This window comes from Sceloporus undulatus, chromosome 4 (assembly GCF_019175285.1).
Source record: "Sceloporus undulatus isolate JIND9_A2432 ecotype Alabama chromosome 4, SceUnd_v1.1, whole genome shotgun sequence".
Classification (NCBI taxonomy): Eukaryota; Metazoa; Chordata; class Lepidosauria; order Squamata; family Phrynosomatidae; genus Sceloporus; species Sceloporus undulatus.
The window spans coordinates 19615196-19633906 of record NC_056525.1 but is presented as its reverse complement, the minus strand read 5'-3'; the positions used below and the strand labels follow the sequence as shown (position 1 = coordinate 19633906).

The following is an 18711-nucleotide window of genomic DNA, read 5'->3' as shown; positions in this document are numbered from 1 at the left end:
CCATTGCATTGATCTTTAGATGGCTGGCACACCCAATACTGTCCATCACGTTTCCAAGATTAATACCACTCCTTGATTTTAGGGGGGTTCTCCTGTTTATTGCAACATAGGAATTTCATCTGTTTTGTTTTCAGATTTCTTTAACTGCTGTTATTTCATCTTCTTCTTTTAGGAGTTTTACTGTAAAATCTACTCAAGTACTCACTGAGTGGGGAGGTGATTCAAAAATACATTTAAAAAAACATAACTACATAGCATTGGGAATCATTTATCTCAAGACAACTCTGTTAAGGAAGTCTGATCTAGGAGCATAAGAGCTAGCATTTCCAGTGGGAGAAAGAAAAACCAGTGAAAAAGAGTTGCCAGTTGTGCACAGACAAAAATAATTGCCAAGTAGCCTACTGTAGAAGAACAATCAGACATATCACATGCAAGTCCATGTTCATCATCTTACTAGCATCATTCCAAGATATTGTATCCTTGCTGAAAATTGCATACTCATCTAAAAATGTATTAAAATTGAATGTCAGTACCATGTCCATACTGCCTGTAGAGAAACCAAATTAAAAATGAATTCCACTATTGTTGGGCATTTTTGTGAAAAAACAGGGTGATTGTACATGATATGGGGGCATGAACCTTACCTATGTAGTGTTCCAGGGCCCTTGAATCACGCAGCATTACATGTCACCAGTCTATGTAGCATGCCCAGTGATTCCCAAACTCTAGCCCTCCAGGTGTTTTGGACTTCAACTTCCAGAAGCCCCAGCCACCTTGGCAACAGTCAGGAATTCTGGGCTGAAGTCCAAAACCTCTGGGGGGCCAAAGTTTGAGAATCACTCAGCCTATTGATTATGGGCTAGTTAAATAAAATTGTGATGCTGCATGGAACAGATAAGAACTTTTTTTTTCATTCTGGATCTTGTACATAACAGCCTTACATTACAGCATCGACAGTTTTCATAATCTGTTATACACTAGATTGACTCCAAATAAGCCAAGGCATGTCTTTCAAATGGAATGAGAGGACAGTTCTCAATCAGCAGCTTCTTCTACGGGTATGACAAAGCTGAGGTTTAACTGCCTTTCAACAAGTAATTATCCAGAAACTCTTAGAATTGATATATGATTAAACAGACACAACAGCATTTAAAACGTGTCCTTTGTAAGGACATTAGCAACAGGCAGAAAAGAGTTTATTATAATGGTGAATTAAAATTACCTACTGCTTTATTCACAAGAGTAACTGGCACACATTCCACCATCCTTGTATACCCACCTCTTCGGATGCCATAAATAGTCTGAAAGTTTCTGCAGATGAGCATGACCCCATTTGTTTGTGCACTTAGCCATGTATGATTCATTCTTGGCTAGTAGCATCTCTCTGAATTACTGAAAGATAACTAGTCCACAGACAACCATAATGAATCATGCTTTCCATAAGGCATACCTTTGGCCTTCTGCATGACACCAATCACAAAGTTAAAAAGTGTGTAGGGTGGGGGTGGGGTGACAAAGAATTACTCTACGTCATGCTTTTTACACAACATAATCAAAGTTGATTCATGAGCTGTAGATTTTATACTAGAAATCCTTTGTAGTGGGGGGCAGGAGGTAGCAAATCTGCAAATGGAAGATGAACCCAGTTTCAGGAATGCACAGTTCGGGTCACATAATCTCAAAAGAAAGACTACTGGATTGGGGGGGGGGGGGACATGCAGACAGATGGCAATCAAGATGAGCAAAGAGGTTGGAGTGTGTTCACTACAATGACTTTCTCAGATATTCAGATTTTTGTAAAGCAGTGGGGACTGGAGCCAGAGAAGACAACTATAGGTTTTAAAATTATGCACTCTGTAGAGAAATGGAAAGAGGTACAATTTTCTCCCTACTTCACGTACCACAACATTGAGTTGTGCAATTCAACTGATTATTTGTAGCAGACTGGGGATAAACGAAGAGAGTATTTATAAACCAGCATGAAATTAAGACACAGAGTCCATGGCACAGAAGATACAGGGATAGTAACAAAATGTGGGAAATGGTACTTTTCGACTACAATTCCTTGAATCCCAATGTAACCTCTTCCAAGTTCTGAGATGGATGGACATTTGCTTTGTCCAGCTGAGACACCAGTGATGGTCTTTTCTCTCAGTTTCTTAGTGCAAGTTGGTTGCAGCATGATATGTATCCCCTATAGAGTCAAGCCGCACATGAAAGCCGGTACCTTATCTTCAGTTGAGATTTTAGGGAACAATATGGTCTTTTCAACCACACAATAAATAGTTTAGGGGAGATGCAACATTTTTGAACAAAGTAATGTATCTGTTTTTGTATCACGTATCACTTGCTAACTACAGCATGAATTTTAATGTGTGTGCACATATATGCACAAGTATGTGAACTGGTCTTCTTATCAGAAGTACAATTTTCAATAAACTGGAGTTCAGAAGATGACACGGCAGTGTAGTAAATAGGATGGTGGACAGTGCTTCACATTTCTTCTACTGGCTGTGTAATGCATTCATAGCTTGCAGCTGTCTGGGCTACCATGAACAGAAGTAAAATATTATATTAACCCATCACTAAAAGGCTACTGTCCCTGTATGTACTTCTAAATATATTTCTTTCTTGTCCCAAGAGTGGCCTCTCGAAATGGACCTAGGTCCTGCTTCCCTGCTACTTTATCACAGAAACTTTAGATTAAAAAAAAAGACTTTGTTTTTGGCATGTTGATATGTTGGCCATGTTAGTTCTTAAGTTGAACAGTTACAAACATTTTTAAAAATGTGATGTTAATTCACTAGAAACACATATGTAGTCAGTGGCTCTTTTTTCCATAGAAGAAAGTTCTTAAACTAATACCGTAGTGTGGCCAAGGCAGTTTGGCACAGCAAGCAAATATTAAGCTAGTCCCATTGACAGGATTACATACTTCACAAATAAGAGCAATTATTGAAAAATTCAAGCAACACGCTTACATTTTTTAGCCTTGTAAATAGCATTCTAGCTTTTAAATTTTAACAGAATCTAACCCAGGAGGCTTATTCACATTTACCCTTGGAAATGAATTATAATGATAAATAACCATTACACTTAATATGTGGCATGGAGGTAGACAGTAGAGACAGTGTTCCACACTGCTTCAAACAAACATCATAAACCTACAAAGGGATCAGCCAGAGTCAGGCAGGATACGTTCCGAACCTGCAAGCTATTCTTTGTAAACTAATATTTTTGGAAAGCTGTGGACGTAATCATACAGAATTAACATCTGATCTAACACTGACATAGCAGTGAGTTATGGCATTGCACAGAAATGTGACTATAATGGGAGTACCCACTTGTAAGGGTCTAAGAACTATCCCTTTATTCATTCAATAGGTTGTCTTTCTTCCAAAGTGGGAAGGCACCTTACAGAAGAAATCAGTTAAAGCCTGACATGATTAAAATAGTCACATTTAAAGCAGTATAAAGGTATTTTTAAACATAAAAAAGTTAAAATGTAAGTAAAGTACACTCCCCAATAACAAGCCTCCCTGAGAGCATTTACTATTAAAAGTCGGCTTAAACAAAAAAGTCTTTGTCTGATGGAGGGTGCAAACCTAGCCCCCTGGGAAAGGAGTTCCAGAGAGGATGTAGCCAGGATTGGGGAAGGGGGGGGTCCAAACAAGTGCCACCATTAGAATGGGGCTGGGCACGGCGGCACATCAGCAAGCGCCATCATTGTATCTAATGGAAGGGGGTCCAGACCCCACGACCCCCCCCCGGCTACGTCCTGACTGAGAAGGCGCTCCTCGGTCTCACACTGACCGGATGGGATGGGACAGACTAGACTTCACTGAAGATCTTAGGACTGCAGTTCGTATAGATAAAAAATAGCATCAGACGCCTACCGAACTGTAACAGGGAAGCTTTTGTTGGGAGTAGGTGTGCATGTTTTGGTGTTGGTGTTTTGGAGCAGCTCTTTGAACTGTGTCCGAAAAACAAACCGTAGGTAGTGAAAACGTATTAACAAGGGAGTCAGCATTCTGGCCACATCATTTGGATCAGCTAAAGTTTCTCAACAGTTTCCAAAGGCAGCTGCACAAAGACTGTTACAGTAGTCTAACAAGACTGTGCAAATGCACTCTGGTCACTACTGAAACCTGGGCTCGGATCTCAATCCAGTAGAACACCCCCATCTCTTTCAGAAGCCCCTTTCAGTGAGTGCTGCATAATGGTTAGAATTCTGCTTGGCCTGAGACTTGGGAAACCATGTCCAGATCTGTGCTGGAGCCATGACACTAGCTGGCTAAGCCTAGGCTAGTCCCATCTTTTCTCTCTGTGCCTAACTCCCCCACAGGGTTCTTGTGAGGATGATGTGAGAACTGGAGGAGGAGCCATTATGCTGCCTTGAACTCAGCGGAGGAAAATCAGGATATAAAAATAACTAACAAATAAGCAAAACGGTAGTCACAACATAACACCTACATTTCCTGATGTCCTCAGTGCTTGCAATACAGTTAAATGTCTGGTGCAATACCAAGGGTGTGAATGCACTATTTGCATGTTTTTCTATTTTAACTATGCAAGTCATTGCTTGCTGTTAACTAGGCCAGTGTGAAAGTAAAACCAAGCCATAGGATGAAGCTGCCTACTCTAAATTCTCCCCTTGGTGAACCAAAAAAGCTTTCTTCTCCTCAGGAAGGGAAAAGACTGGTCATTGGTTAAACAGCACTAGATAGAATAGATAATAGATAGATAGATAGATAGATAGATAGATAATAGATAGGTATGGAGAGAGCCACAGCTCAGCAGTAGAACAGTACTCAAGAGCACATGGTTTCATGTCTGGTCTTCAGCATCTCCAGATACGGGAGGAAAACCTTTCTGTTAAACTGCTGCTGCCCGTAAGAGTAAGCAAATCTAAAGCTAGATGGACATATCACCCTGGATAGTCTAGCCTGGAATAGAGCATGCACTGCATTTTGAGGTTAAGAATCTTACATTTTGGTTTATATACCATACATCTTTGCACGAACAAACCATCTGGTTTAAACCAATATTTCACCAACCCCAAATCTCATTGCTAGCAATGACTAAGAGACTAGACAAATAGGCAGAAAGCGGCGAGGACATGCCACCCCTTTCTGCCCCAGATGGAGGCTGCAGCAACCAAGCCGAACTGGAGGTTCTTTTTAGGCAGTGCAGCACTGTTTGGGGGCTGTGCCACACAGATGTCATCGTGGCATGACCATGGGGGCATGTCAAGATGGCACCCAGGGTGTGTGGGGTGGCTTAGTGTGTAAATGCTCAGCCCTGTGCACCCCTAGTTTGGGCCCAAGCTGGCGCAAAGTGCCGTCTGTTCACTCTTTTGTCCAAATCATTAGTCCAAATCTAATGAGTAATTCTGAATGTGGAAAGTATGAACATTTTAGGAAACAAAACAAAAAGTGAACACTGGACTATCAGTTTTGATAAAATAAAATAATTCTATAGGCTGATGATCTGTTAAAGGGATTTTTTATTTGTATGCATATTTGTGACACAGGTTGGAAACATTCAAGTTTCTCAGGACAGCTGTTTGGAGTTATATTGAGCTGTCTTTGACTTCCATGCTGCAAATGTCTGCTATGGGATTCAGTTTTGACCCAATCGCAGTCTGTTAAATCCCTGCAGATTTCAGCAGTCTGGATTTTCTGACATCTAGATATATAAGTCTCTCACTACACATGTGCCTGAAAGTCCATTCTAGGAATACTGCAGGTACATATGTACAAGGGGACTTTTAATGTACAGTATTTTCTCTAAAGGCATTCTGGGCCTATTCACCAGACAAACCCTTAAGTTAATAACCCTTTAACTTCCTGCTAACCAAAAAGAGCAGAGAGAAGAAAGGATAAAACACTGCTTGAGGTCTGGGAGGAAAAAAATGAACTTCAGCACAGAGAAAACACCGATACGAATGGTTGCAACACTCCACAGCTGTTAATCCCATAAAACAGAAGTACCACAGAGTAAACTAAACACAGATCTATTGTATATACTCAACTATAATTGACCAATGTATAAACTGAGGACAGGTTTTGGAGCCCAAATTATGGATTTTGATATGACCCATAGATAAGTCGAGGGAGAAAAACTTAGGGACATGTAACAAGCAAATTTTTCAGGAGAAAAGCAAAGGAATAATGTCAAAGAACTTAACAAAATTTCAGCAGGCCTAACTGTGTGCATACTAAAGTCAGGAGGATGAGAGAATAAAAAAAGGATCAGTCCTTCCAGGACAGATTACTAACATGTTGTCTTTGCAACATTGCCTTTCATCAGGGGATGGTTCCTTTTTTTGATAAGATTAAAGCACAGTATTTACACAGACCCATGGATAGTCCTGGTGGTGCAGTGGTTAAATGCCTGTACTGCAGCCACTCACTCAAAACCATGAGGTTGCAAGTTCAATACCAGCGAAAAGCTCAAGCTCGACGGCTTGCATCCTTCCAAGGTCGCTAAAATAAGTACCCAGATTGTTGGGGGCAATAAGCTTACACTTTTAAACCGCTTAGGGACTGCTTAAGTGAACGATAAGTATAGAAATGTACTCGGGGAGAAAAATTTGACTTAGGTTTTCAGTCATTTTTTGACTAAAATGTCTAGACTATACATGAGTAAGACAGTATGTAAGTTACACTAAGGACTAAGAAAAGACCTTGAACCTGTCCAATTTGTCTTTGAAACAATATGGACCATAGGTTTGTAGTATTAATACATTTAGTATACGTGAATAAACCTTGGGCTCAGGCATTCTCCTTCTGTGTAGCTGTAAGGAGGAAATTTGAAGCTTTTGCATCTGTTTACCAGTTTAGTGTTCACTGAACCATAAAGTTGAGTTAACATTAAATGTGCTTTTGAATCAAGACAACTTCCTTTGCCATGGTTTGAAGTTGGCAGTTTCAGTAAGTCACAGTTCAGATAGAACAGTGAACATTAGTTAATTCTGCAAGGAAGCAAAAAAGTTAGATTCCTCCTTGCAGCCTGGAAGAAGAGAGGGAGGAGAGCACATACATCACAGAATCCCTTCATATCACAACACAGTGACTAAATCATAGTTTAGCCCTATAACCAAATAAGGATAGTGACATTGCATTTACATTGGTAAATGAGCTATTTAGTCATACAGTCAGCCCTCCCCAAGGTGGGCTACCTTCCGCGGCTTTCAGCTTACCGGGAGCAAGCCCCGGCAAAAGTAACGGGGTGCGTACCCATGCTGCCGCGAGCAGACACCACCACAAGCATGCACCCCATTATTTTCTATGGGGCTTGAATATATGTTCTTTTCCCATATACGGGAGCGCTGGAACGAATCCCCATATGGGGAGGGCAGACTGAACTTTGTTTAAAACAGACCTTTGTATTCAAGAGAAGGATCAAGCTTGGGTTACACATCATGCAATGTCTCAGGGCTACCATACACATTACTGTGTTAAGTGTACACTTGTAAGATGTTTAAAGTGTATATGCAAAAACGCAGACTTTAAGTGCACCCAACACGGCAAACATGAAATGCATGCATACAATGGAACTATGACTCTCTGTAGCTGATGCTCTTGTTTATGAAATCAAATTGGGCACAGATTCTGTGCAGATGAACCACATGTATTCACTGAATACAGAATGTCTGAATAGGTTATGTCTGGAATAGGTATTCTGATGCGCTTCCTAGGGTTTTAGAATTGGTGATGTCATTATTTGGCATAGCATTCTCCCTTATTAAAGTAAGAAAGCAATAAATCTGATGTGTATGGGTGGTGACACATCCAACACTGATCAGCTGAGAAGGGTTAGCCACACTAACATTCAGTTGCTAATGGAACTCAACTGTTTGCAGTCCAACATCTGCAGTATAAGAGAACATTGACTGTTTGGAAAGACACTTGAGAGTTTGAGGATTGGAAAGAGGTCCCGGCCACAGAAAATAAGGAACACTGGGAAATCAGGGATAAAGAAGCTGAAGGGAGAACAGATAGAGGAGGAACCTAAAGTAAAGCAAAGTATAAGAACCAAAGAAGAAGGAACAAGAAAAAGGCTCATAAGTAAAGTCACAAGGCTTAGGACAGTGGCATTCTGTGGGCGAGCAATAGAAGAATCAGGCAATAAATAAGAGACTAGCTAAAGGACACTGTGATTTCAAAAACTAGATCAGATAAAACACAACACAGTGGCAATACCAGCAATGGGAAGGTAAGGGGAAGGAAAGAACCAAAGAACTAGGCAGGATTGGGGCTGAGAACTACTGACAGGAAGGAAGCGGGCAAAGCAGGACTAGAGAGTGAGGAGGACACAGAGAACATGCAATAGACATAAATAATAATAATAATAATAAAATAATACTTTTATTTATACCCGCTTTTCTGTTACAAGACAATCAAAGCGGCTCACAACATATTAAAATCCACATTACGAAATTATGTCCCAATTCCCCCCCCAAAACAGGATTAAACAATTAAATATCTATAAAAACACAATTTAAAAATACAATAAAAATATAACAAGGACAGAGCAGTGGGCTAATCCATGATGTGGGGGGCAGTCATTCTGTGGCCGGGCACTTTATTAAGTAAAGGCCTGCCGGAAGAGATCCGTCTTGACAGCTTTTTTAAGCTGTCTAAGCTGGCAATTTGACGGATCTCGTCTGGCAGACCGTTCCATAGTTTAGGAGCAATTGCAGAGAAGGCCGTCTGGGAGGTTGCAGTTAGTCTGGTTTTTAAAGGCTGCAATAGATTCCTCCCAGAGGACCTGAGGTGGCGGGGGCGATTATATGGAAGCAGGCGATCCCCAATAGGTTGGACCCAAGCCATGTAGGGCTTTAAGGTATAACCAACAACTTGTACTGTGCCCAGAAACTATAGGCAGCCAGTGAAGAGATTTTAAGATGGGTGTAATTCGGTCACTCCTAGTTTTCCAGTGACCAGCCTGGCTGCCATATTTTGCACTAGCTGAAGTTTCCGTACTAGGCACAAGGGTAGCCCCATGTAGAGCGCGTTACAGAACAAGTCGTGAGGTTACCAGTGAATGTACAACTGTTTCTCAAGTCCTTTACTTCCAGGAAAGGCGCAGCTGGCATATCAGCCGAAGCTGATAGCAGGCACTCCTGATTGTCGCATTCCTTGTCGTCGTGTGAAGCGACGGATCTAGGAGCACCCCCAGACTGCGAACACAGTCCTTTGTGGAGAGCGTGACCCATCAGGACTGGAGGTTGCAACCCTATACCTGGTTTGGGGGCCCCTACTGTAAGTACCTCAGTTTTGTCTGGATTCAGCTTGAGTTTTTTTTCCTTCCAGCCCAAAACCTGTCTAGCTCTGCAAAGGACATGTCCAAATTCTGTTTACCACTATGATATTACATCACACACAGTGAACCTAAGTAAGTATGCATACACGTGTATGTTGGAGAGCAGGAATGAGTGTGTGTTTTGTGTTGGTGTGTGTGTGTGTGTGTGTGCGCGCGCGCGCACGCGCCTTCAAGTCAACTGCAATGTATGGTGACCCATGTTATTTTTTGTAGGTTTTCTTAGGCAAGGAATATTCAGAGGTGTTTTGGCCAGTCCTTCCTTTGAAAGATAGCCACAGCACCTGGAATTTGCTGGTGGTTTCCCATCTAAGTATTAATTCAGGGTTGGGCCTTCCTAGCTTCCAAGATCAACAGGATCTGTTGCCTTTAGGGTATTTATAGAACTTCACACTATTGATTTGAATCATCTTGCTGCTACATGGCTGCAGACAAGACATCATGTTACTGTGTTCTAGGTTACGGCTAACGGCACTGAAATAGCCAAAGAATGATTTAAGATGATTGCATTGGGATAGTTTGTTCCTTTACACCGTGAGTATGGGTTTCCTGATTCTTTTGGATTGCACCTGCCAGCATTACAGCACCAATGTAAAAAGTGGGAAAGAGCATCCACTATGGACAGGAATCACATATGCACACCCAAATTATTTTAAATCTCTCAAGTAGCCCAAGAAGCATCATATAAGGAAGGACTTGTTTTCATAATCAAATAATATAAGTTGGGTCCCCTTTATCCAAAATTTGGACCAGAAGTGTTTTGGATTTTGGACTTTTTCAGAATTGGGAATACTGAGATGTCTTGGAGATGGAACAAAGCCGAAGTGTGAAATTCATTTCTGTTTCATATACACCTTATACACATAGCCTGAAGGTAATTTTATACATATTTTTAACAATTTTGTAAATGAAACAAAGTTTTGTACATTGAACATTAAAGCAAAGGTGTCACTACCTCAGTCACCCATGTGGACAAGTTTAGATTTAAAATATTTTGGGTTTTGGAATTCCAGATAAGAGAGACTCAACCTGTATGTAAAAAGTTTGCTGTCTCCAATGCTATCTTGATAAAATGAGGCATTACTAAGACTATGGTAGGAATATGCAAAAGGATGAATGTTTAAGGGATTTATAGCTCTGCCCTTAAACTCAGAGAAAATTGTATGTTCCTTGTTTGTCTGTCTCAGACAACACATACCCCTGGCAGGAAGTATAACTTCCTGCCTTGAAACAAACGCCCTCAGCTAAGAAACTGTGAACCTGAACAAACAAACTCAACCAGAAAACATTGCTGAAGAGAATCAATGTGCAGAATTAACTGTTTCAAGGCGCAAGAAGCATAGTAGGTTAATGAGGATGCAGCCATACTCTGCGGATTGAATGATTTGTTATTTACAATGGGCAGCCAACAGTGTGATCTGCCTTGACCTCATTTCACTCATCTGTCTGATTAGAACCACATCAGAGATGTCTGGCTGCCTCAAAGGGCATCACATGATGGTTGCTATGGTGGGTCAGAGTACTTGCCAGTCTGTACAGTAGTCAAGACTTTGAACTTGGAAGGGGAAAGGGAAGAAAGAGATGAAAAGAGTTTCTTTGTAATCTTAATCCAAGGCTGCCCTTAGTAACTGGGTGCTTCCTCTGTCTACAGGTGCTATTCAAAAAGATCCTCCCCACAAGTTTTCACATTAGCCTAAGTGTAAATTAAGACATATGTTGTAAAAATAATATTTTAAAAGCGTATTATTATTCCTCCTTCGCAAATTTTCCCTATCAGTTTTCACAAGGAGTAAGATTAGCATCTTGTCAGACTGAAATGTGTTTGCTTTGCTCATGTTTGTTTTAGTCTTATATGTATTATTCTCTGGTGCACATACACAATATCACTCAAGGTGGCTCAGTTACCCCTTAACCACATCAACTCTTCCCTTATTGAACACAATTATTAGTGGTTATAAAAGTAGACTTTTCCATTCTTAACAATGGAACAGAGTTTTAATAAATCTTGACAGTGGTGGTGATAAGAACCGGGGTATGGAAGTAATGTAATTTTTAATATCTCGGCTTATCAGGGAACAACAAGTGCATAGACTAAATACAAGTAGAAGGAAGAAAATCTTTGAGCTATTTGTACTACTTAAAAAACACATACAAGTCCCCATCAGGATTATTGTCTCACTCCATAAAGTCTGGCAATATTTTTCAAGAAGTGGTAAAAGTTTTAAAGAGTTTAATTGTTTCAGTGTACTTTATTAAGTAACACAGCAATGACCACAATGCAGGGTGGACAGTTGTAATAAACCAAAGGGGCTTTGATAGCCACACTGGATTTCCCTAAGTGTCTACAGGGTGGCAGCAATAGTTATCACTACATAATCCAATCCTATGTATGTTCTTAGAAGTATGTCCCATTGATTTTTTCAGATTACGTTCAAGTAAATGGCACAGTACTTCAGTCTGTATGAAAGAAGGGGTTTCTTAATTCTCCACCATAAACCTTTCCATCCAAAAAGCAAAATAAATGTTCTAAGCCCTGAAAAGTCTTAAATAACATTGGCCTGTTACAGACAGCCAAATAAAGCTGCTTCGAGTCACAGTGGAGGTATGGTGTTTCAATGATGCAGGCATCTAAGAGTCCAGAAGCCCACCAAAGCCACACTCCAGTCCTTAGGGCTGGAGCGTGGCTTTGGTGCTGGTGCGACTTCTGGACTCTTAGGACGCATGCATCATTGAAACACCAAACCTCCACTGTGACTCGAAGCAGCTTTATTTTGGCTGTCTGTAACAGGCCATAGTAATTTGAGACCAATCTTCAAAGTGCCTAATCTTGCTTTCTTTCTTTTTTAAAGAGAACAAACTGTTCAAAAAACCTTTACTGTATTTCCTTCATGGGTTTTACTATATTATTTCTGTGCTGTTGTTTTTTGCAAAGCCTATCAAATAAAAAAAAGATTTTTAATTTATAGGATAGTGTCTGATTTTAATACTTACTTGCCCTCTGCTGTCACACAAATATCCATATAGGTATCTGCAGCATTATTATCTAATTTTTTATCAAGTTACCTCAAATTAAATACTATGAGATTTAGTTATAATAGATTAAGATAGTGTGGCAAATCTAGCTGCATTTATTACACATATTCAAATAATAATTTGTGTATGGAAGAAAGTTTTAAATTAAATTTGAATTTAATTGAAGACAAACAAAGCTGAATATCATGCTCAAAATGATCTGATTTCAAAACTGAAACAACTGCAATCAAAGAAACGTTATCTAGTACTGTTGTGATATATCTCAGAAACCAGAGGTAAAATCATAAGGCATTCTGTGGGCATTAATAGAGAGTGGTTCCATTAAGGAATCAGAAAAAATAATTATTCCACACAGATATGAGCACAACTTTGGTATACCATAATCTGACTAAAGCAATGTACTTTGATACTTGGAATGAAGTCCCACAGACTGAAATTAGAATTCTTTCCAAGTAAGCATACAATGTTTATGGACAGCAGGTAAATTTTACCTGCAACAAAGGTATACATAGAGTTAAGAAATAAAGAAATCAGACTCCAACACTGTAACTGTTTGTGCTGTTGTTGGTTTTAAGAAAATCCCATTACACAAGGAACCAATGCATTACTCAACAGTCCCAAAACTAGAAGATCGTGTTTTTGAAATTTGTTTGCACGCCATACACTTCCAAAAAGATTAGTAGAAATCAGTAGAAAATTAGTGGACTTGGATGGTTTGATATCTTAGAGAATGTATTTAAAGAAAATACATCAGAATAAGTTTCTGAAACACTCCTTCCTCCTTTAGTCTGTGATCATAACAAAATAATGCATTTGTAAATGCACACAGAGAGAAGGAGCGAGAATGCAGTTAGTACTAATGCTAACCTTGCAGGTCACATTCCCTTGAGTACCACTTCATCAGAAGTGAGAAATGAAGTCTATTTGGAAGAGCAGACAACGAAATTAACAAGACTGCCTCCATGTCAGCCAAAACATCATTATGGCTGATTAGCCTGGAGGAAAGGACTGAAAATAAAGGTGATGAATTTGAAAAGAAAAGGGGGGGAAATGTGGAGATGGGGATTGGAAGAGGAGGAAAGGAACATTTGGCATTTCATTGCACAGTAGGCAGAAGCTGCATACATATTTTTATAGGCAAAGAAAATACAGTACTGTCATGTGTCGGGGATTCTTTAGTAGATAAATATTCAAAAGCCACAGCCAAAACAGTTTAAAGACTGGGGATGGGATGCAAGGGAGAAGAGGTGGGGAGAGAAGAGAAAGCCAATGTAATTGCTGCAATATTGAGAGAAATCACATTTTCCATGGACATTGATTTTTAATTTGCAGAACTTTTAAGAGGAAATAATTTGACACTTACACCTCCAACAGTCATTATTAGACCTGATGTGTCTGGCGGTATAGCAACTACATCAAGGGCACTGCCACACCAAGAAATGATATAGACAGGGGTGTGTGGAGATGGGGTGGGGGCAGTATGGGGTGACAACCACATAAACTCATTAAAAACAGAACAACTGTTTAAAAATCTGGACATCTCCCAATGCTTGCCTGTGCTTCAGAGTTTAAAAAGGAAGCACAGCATGTGCATAATATTACAGAAGAGTAAAGAAAGAACAGTGTGTAAATACATTTGACTGCATCCACTGTAATGCTATACATGCCTATGCAGAAGCTTAATAGTAGGTCTAACTGTAAGGTAAGTTGACTGCAGAATTGCAGCCTGCATGATTTAAAGTCCACCCAGCACATTTTATAAAGTGATTTTACCACCCTACCTCACTTACATATATCCCCCCACATTAAAAAAAAAAACTAGTTCAGACATGTATTGACAACTTATTACAGCACAAATCAGCCTTAACATTTTTAGAAATATCCAGGAAGTAGAATGGAGGGGTCCTGCTCTTTGATCCCTAGTACAATACATTGACTTTGCCCGTTTTATAGACACTCTAGCCACACAGGCGGAGGGAAAAAAGCCAACTTTGTCTGACTTAGCCTTTCAGAAGGCTAGACAGAGCTGTAATCTACTTCTCAGACCTAGTGATTACTATTTATAGTCACAAATTCTAGTTTGTTGGACATAACGTTCGCATTCCCAAGGTGCACATAAACACACACACAGAGACAAGGCTCCTCGGTTAGGCAGTGTAATTGCTAAACTATTATTCTACTCTGTCATGGTAGATCCTCCTTTCCATTCATGTCACCCCTTCTCCAAAGATTTGCAAAACTGAAGCTTTTCACAGGCATAGGGAAGCAGCAGCTGACTCACCATTCTGGAGTTGGAATGGACAACTCTTAACAAGAGCTCTGCTAAATCAGTCCAGACTCATCTGGTCCAGCATCCTGGTATCCTCCAAAGGTGCCACCTAGCTGCCTTGGGGAAACTCATAGGGCAGACCACCAAAGCCACAAAAGCCCCCTCCCATCCCCCTGGATCGTCCCTGACACCTAGCATTCCAAGATAGACTGCATTCCAACTCTGGAGGCTCTCTTTCAATTATCATGGCAAATCACCTTGAGATGCCTCTCAGACATGTACCTTTAAAAATATAATGGCTGGGTGTGCGGTTTGGGGCTAGAAAGAGCTGGGGAAACGGTACAAAAGATAACCTGGAAAGAGAGAGCTGAAAACTGATACAGCATATATTTGTAGTTTGTATGCCTTCAAGTCTTTTCTGACTCATGGTGATTCTAAGGTGAACCTATCATGGGCTTTTCTTGGCAACTTTCTTCAGCTGGGTTTGCCATTGCCATCATCCTCTCTGGCTGAGTATGACATGCCTGAGGACATCCAGTGGGTTTACATGGCAGAGCTGGGACTCAAACCCAGGTCTCCAGAGTCCTAGTCCAACACTGAAACCACTATGCCACAGTATTCTACCTTAATTCCCTGAAGGCACTAGATGCTGTCTGATCTTGGAAGCTAAGCAAGGTCAGCTCTGGTTAGTACTCAGATGGGAAACTGCCCATGAATAATAGGAGTTCCTGGCTATATTTTAGAGGAAGGAACCTGCCAAAACAACCTCTGAATAGCCCTTCCCTAAGAAAACTGATAGGTGACCAGACAGCCTTCTCTTCCAGGACATGCCCTACATTTCAACCTTCTGTCCAGGAGGAATTCCAAAACATCCTGCGTTTTGAGCATGAATAAGAAGCAGGAATTTATACTTGTAGGGGTGTTTTTTAGCTTTTTATTTGGATATATATATATATATATATATATATATAATGAGGAGCTATCTGAATCTCCTGTTCCCTCCCCTCCCCAATTATGCCAGAGGGAAAACAAGGCTTAACATCCAAAAAGATTTCACACTCCTGATGCCTCCTTTGCACATACATTAGACAATTAAATTGAATGCACATGCGTAGTGTGACATAGAACTGGCAAGTCTCCCTTATTACAAGAGAGGGCTCCTATTTTTAGGGTCAGGAAGCTTTTCCTTTTATACAGACTGTGAACATGATGCAAAACCCTGCTATATCTGTGTTTGCGGGTCATAAAGAGAAAAAAGAAAGGTGTACCATGTAGTTTACGATTTTAGACAATGATCTGAGGACTCGGGAGATCAGGGTTCGATTCCCAGCTGGGCCAGGAGAAAACCACTGGTGGCCTTGGGCAAGTCACACTCTCTCAGCCTCAGGGGAAGACAATAGCAAATCTCCTCTGAACAAACCTTGTCAAGAACCCCCCACCCACCCACCCCCCCACACAGGTTTCTCTTAGGAAGTCAGAAATGACTTGAAGGCACACAACAGTAGCAACAAATATAATGAAAGGCTGGAGGGATGGGAAAGACTGGGCTGGGAAGGGGGGCTGTTAAGACTCCCCAACGTCCTCCTTTTCCAGGACGTGGAACTGTCTCATTAAAATGACTGTATGTACAGCGCTGTGTAAATTTACAGCGCTATACAGTATAAATAAAGCTTAATCATCATCATCATCATCACCATTTCAACCTTCTGCCCAGGAGGGCTTCCAAAATGCCTTCCCTTTGGAGCAGGACCAAGAAGCCTGGGTTGATCTTTCTATGGGTGGTTTTGGCTCTTCTTGGGCCATGTCCTCCATTTCAACCTTCTGCCCAGGAGGAAGGGTTCCCCTCCCTTTAGAACAGGGATTTATATTCCAACTGAGCTTTTTTTGTGAGAAGGGATGGGGGCGTCCTCCATTCCCCCGAGGGTCCTCCATTTCACGGGACCTTGTCCTCCTTTGGCTAAGAGGACATCTGCTCCCCTGTCCCGGCGTTGCTGGCTGGAGCTGCTGGCTTTAAATAGACCCAGCAGACTTTGCCGCCGTCTGGCTCCGGGAAGAAGAGACAAAAGCTCCCTGGGCTGCGTCTACGCGGGGGAAATGATCCGGTTCGATCCCGCTTTAACTGCCTTGGATGGAGTATTGGGCTTCGCTATGGTGCCACAACCAAGTACTGTGCCCCAAATTCCATAGCATGGAACCAAGGCAGTTAAAGCGGGATCAAACCAGATTATTCCTTCAATGTGGACGGATGGTCGACTTGGAGGAGGTGAAGTAAAGTGTGGGGATTTTTTGGGGGGGGGGAGGGAGAGCAGGAAAGACTAAGCTTCACAGGAAGATCGCTTTTTAAAACAAAACTTGAGAGAGAGGGAAAGGGGTTGGGAAAAGAGAAAACTTTGTATTCTCCCTCTCGGAAAGAGAAAAGAAAAGAGGGGACTCCGAAAAACCCCAGAGGATCAAAGGGAAGCCGGGGGGGCTCTTGGCAAGGTTTCAAGAAGAAACCCCCCTCCTTAATAATACTACTACTAATAATAATAATCAGGTAAATAAATAAATACACAGCTCCTAATTTCTCTCTCTTTTAAACAAGTTCTCTCTCTCTGCCCTCCGTCGCCGTCGTTTTCTGCCTCCAAAGGGCGAAAGTATTGGAACCACTGGTTTATGTTGTTTCTATCCGCCTTTCTTCCAAGGCGGCTAACAACGTGTATACAACACAACCATAACAACTGTACAAATATAAAATTGGAAACGTACAAAGTGCAAAAGGCCATCGCACCCCTGCAACAAAAAGGGGGATGGGATAGAAAGAGAGAGAGAGAAAGAGAGAAGGAGAAAGACAGAAAGAAAAGGGGAGAGAGAGAGAAAGGGAGATAGAGAGGGAAGGGAAGGGAGTTTTCCCAAAGAAAGTGCGGGGCTACTCACTGATCTCCATACTCTGGAACAAAGACCTCTTGCAGTTGCAGGTACAGGAGACATTGGGCTGGTTGGCTCCGCTTGTGCTGTTGAGACCCATCAAGTTATACATTTAAAAGAAGCAAAACAAAAAAAGAGGGAAGGGAGGAGGAGAAGCCACCAAGGGAGGGACCCTCTTCAGGGGTCTCACCATAAAGCCCCCCTCTCTTTTCTTCTTCCCCCCCTTTCTTTTTTGTCTCTTTCTTCTGTGACTTTTTTTTTGGGCGGGGGGAGGGAGGGGGAAACCCTTAATCATTAAATTATAGATATTTAGCGCTCTTTCTCCTCGAACCAAGAGCTCTCTCTCCTCAGCTCCAGCCTCTCCATTTCCTCATAAGTTGGGAAAAAATGAGAAGAGTAGAGAGTAGAAAGAGAGAGGGACTCGTTGCTACTTTGTTTTTCTCTCCCTTTCCTTCCTCTTTTTCCTCTTTTCTCTGTCTCTCCTTCAGCAAGAGCTTCCTAACTCCCTCCTCCTCCTCCTTCCCTCTCTTCCCTCCCTCTCCTGTCCTTTGCTCCCTCATTCAAGTCCAAGGAGATTCAGTTTCAGGAGGGAACCAGGGAAGGAAGGAAGAGGGAAGGAGCAAAGGAAGGAGGGAGGGAGGGGGGTGGGAGCCTGGGAAGCAGAAGCAGCAGCAGACAGACGGGGTGACGTCAGCGCTAGACTGGGACTGCCCTTTCTGGAGGGCGGGGCGGCGGCGGCGGCGGCTGGAGCAGAGGCGCGGAAGACAATCTGTACAGAAGAGAAGGTGCAGCAAGCAGGGCAGGGAAGAATGGCTTTGCCCCGGCTGGGCCAATCAGAGGCGGCCCTCCTCCTCCTAGCTCCGCCCCTTAACTCCCTTGCCCTCTGCTGCCCATTCTGGGGGCTCTTTGAAAAGGGACCATGCTCTGGTTGATTTGTTAAGGTTTTGCAAAAAAGGGAGGGGAGAAGGAATAAAGGGAAGGTGTGAGACTGAAAGGAAGCAAACGAGGGAGTGGGGCTGGGGGTTGACTCTATGTGTGTGTATGTGTGTGTATATATATATATATATACACACACACACACATATATATGTATATATGTGTGTGCGTATTATATAGGTGTGTGTGTACATATATACATATATATGTGTGTATATATGTATGTATGTATAAGTGCA

At 41.6% G+C, this 18711-nt stretch overlaps 1 protein-coding gene across 2 annotated transcripts in view; it reads right to left on the bottom strand.

The window, feature by feature from the left end:
- The window catches only part of PMEPA1 (prostate transmembrane protein, androgen induced 1), a 123531-nt gene extending 105612 nt beyond the window's left edge, over positions 1 to 17919 (bottom strand). For both annotated transcript variants that reach the window (XM_042462999.1, XM_042463000.1), the window contains exon 1: positions 17546 to 17919. In XM_042462999.1, the coding sequence (XP_042318933.1) occupies positions 17546 to 17648 (103 nt within the window). In that variant the 5' untranslated portion in view covers positions 17649 to 17919. The remainder of the gene's footprint in view (positions 1 to 17545) is intronic.
- Positions 17920 to 18711: the final 792 nt, after the last annotated feature.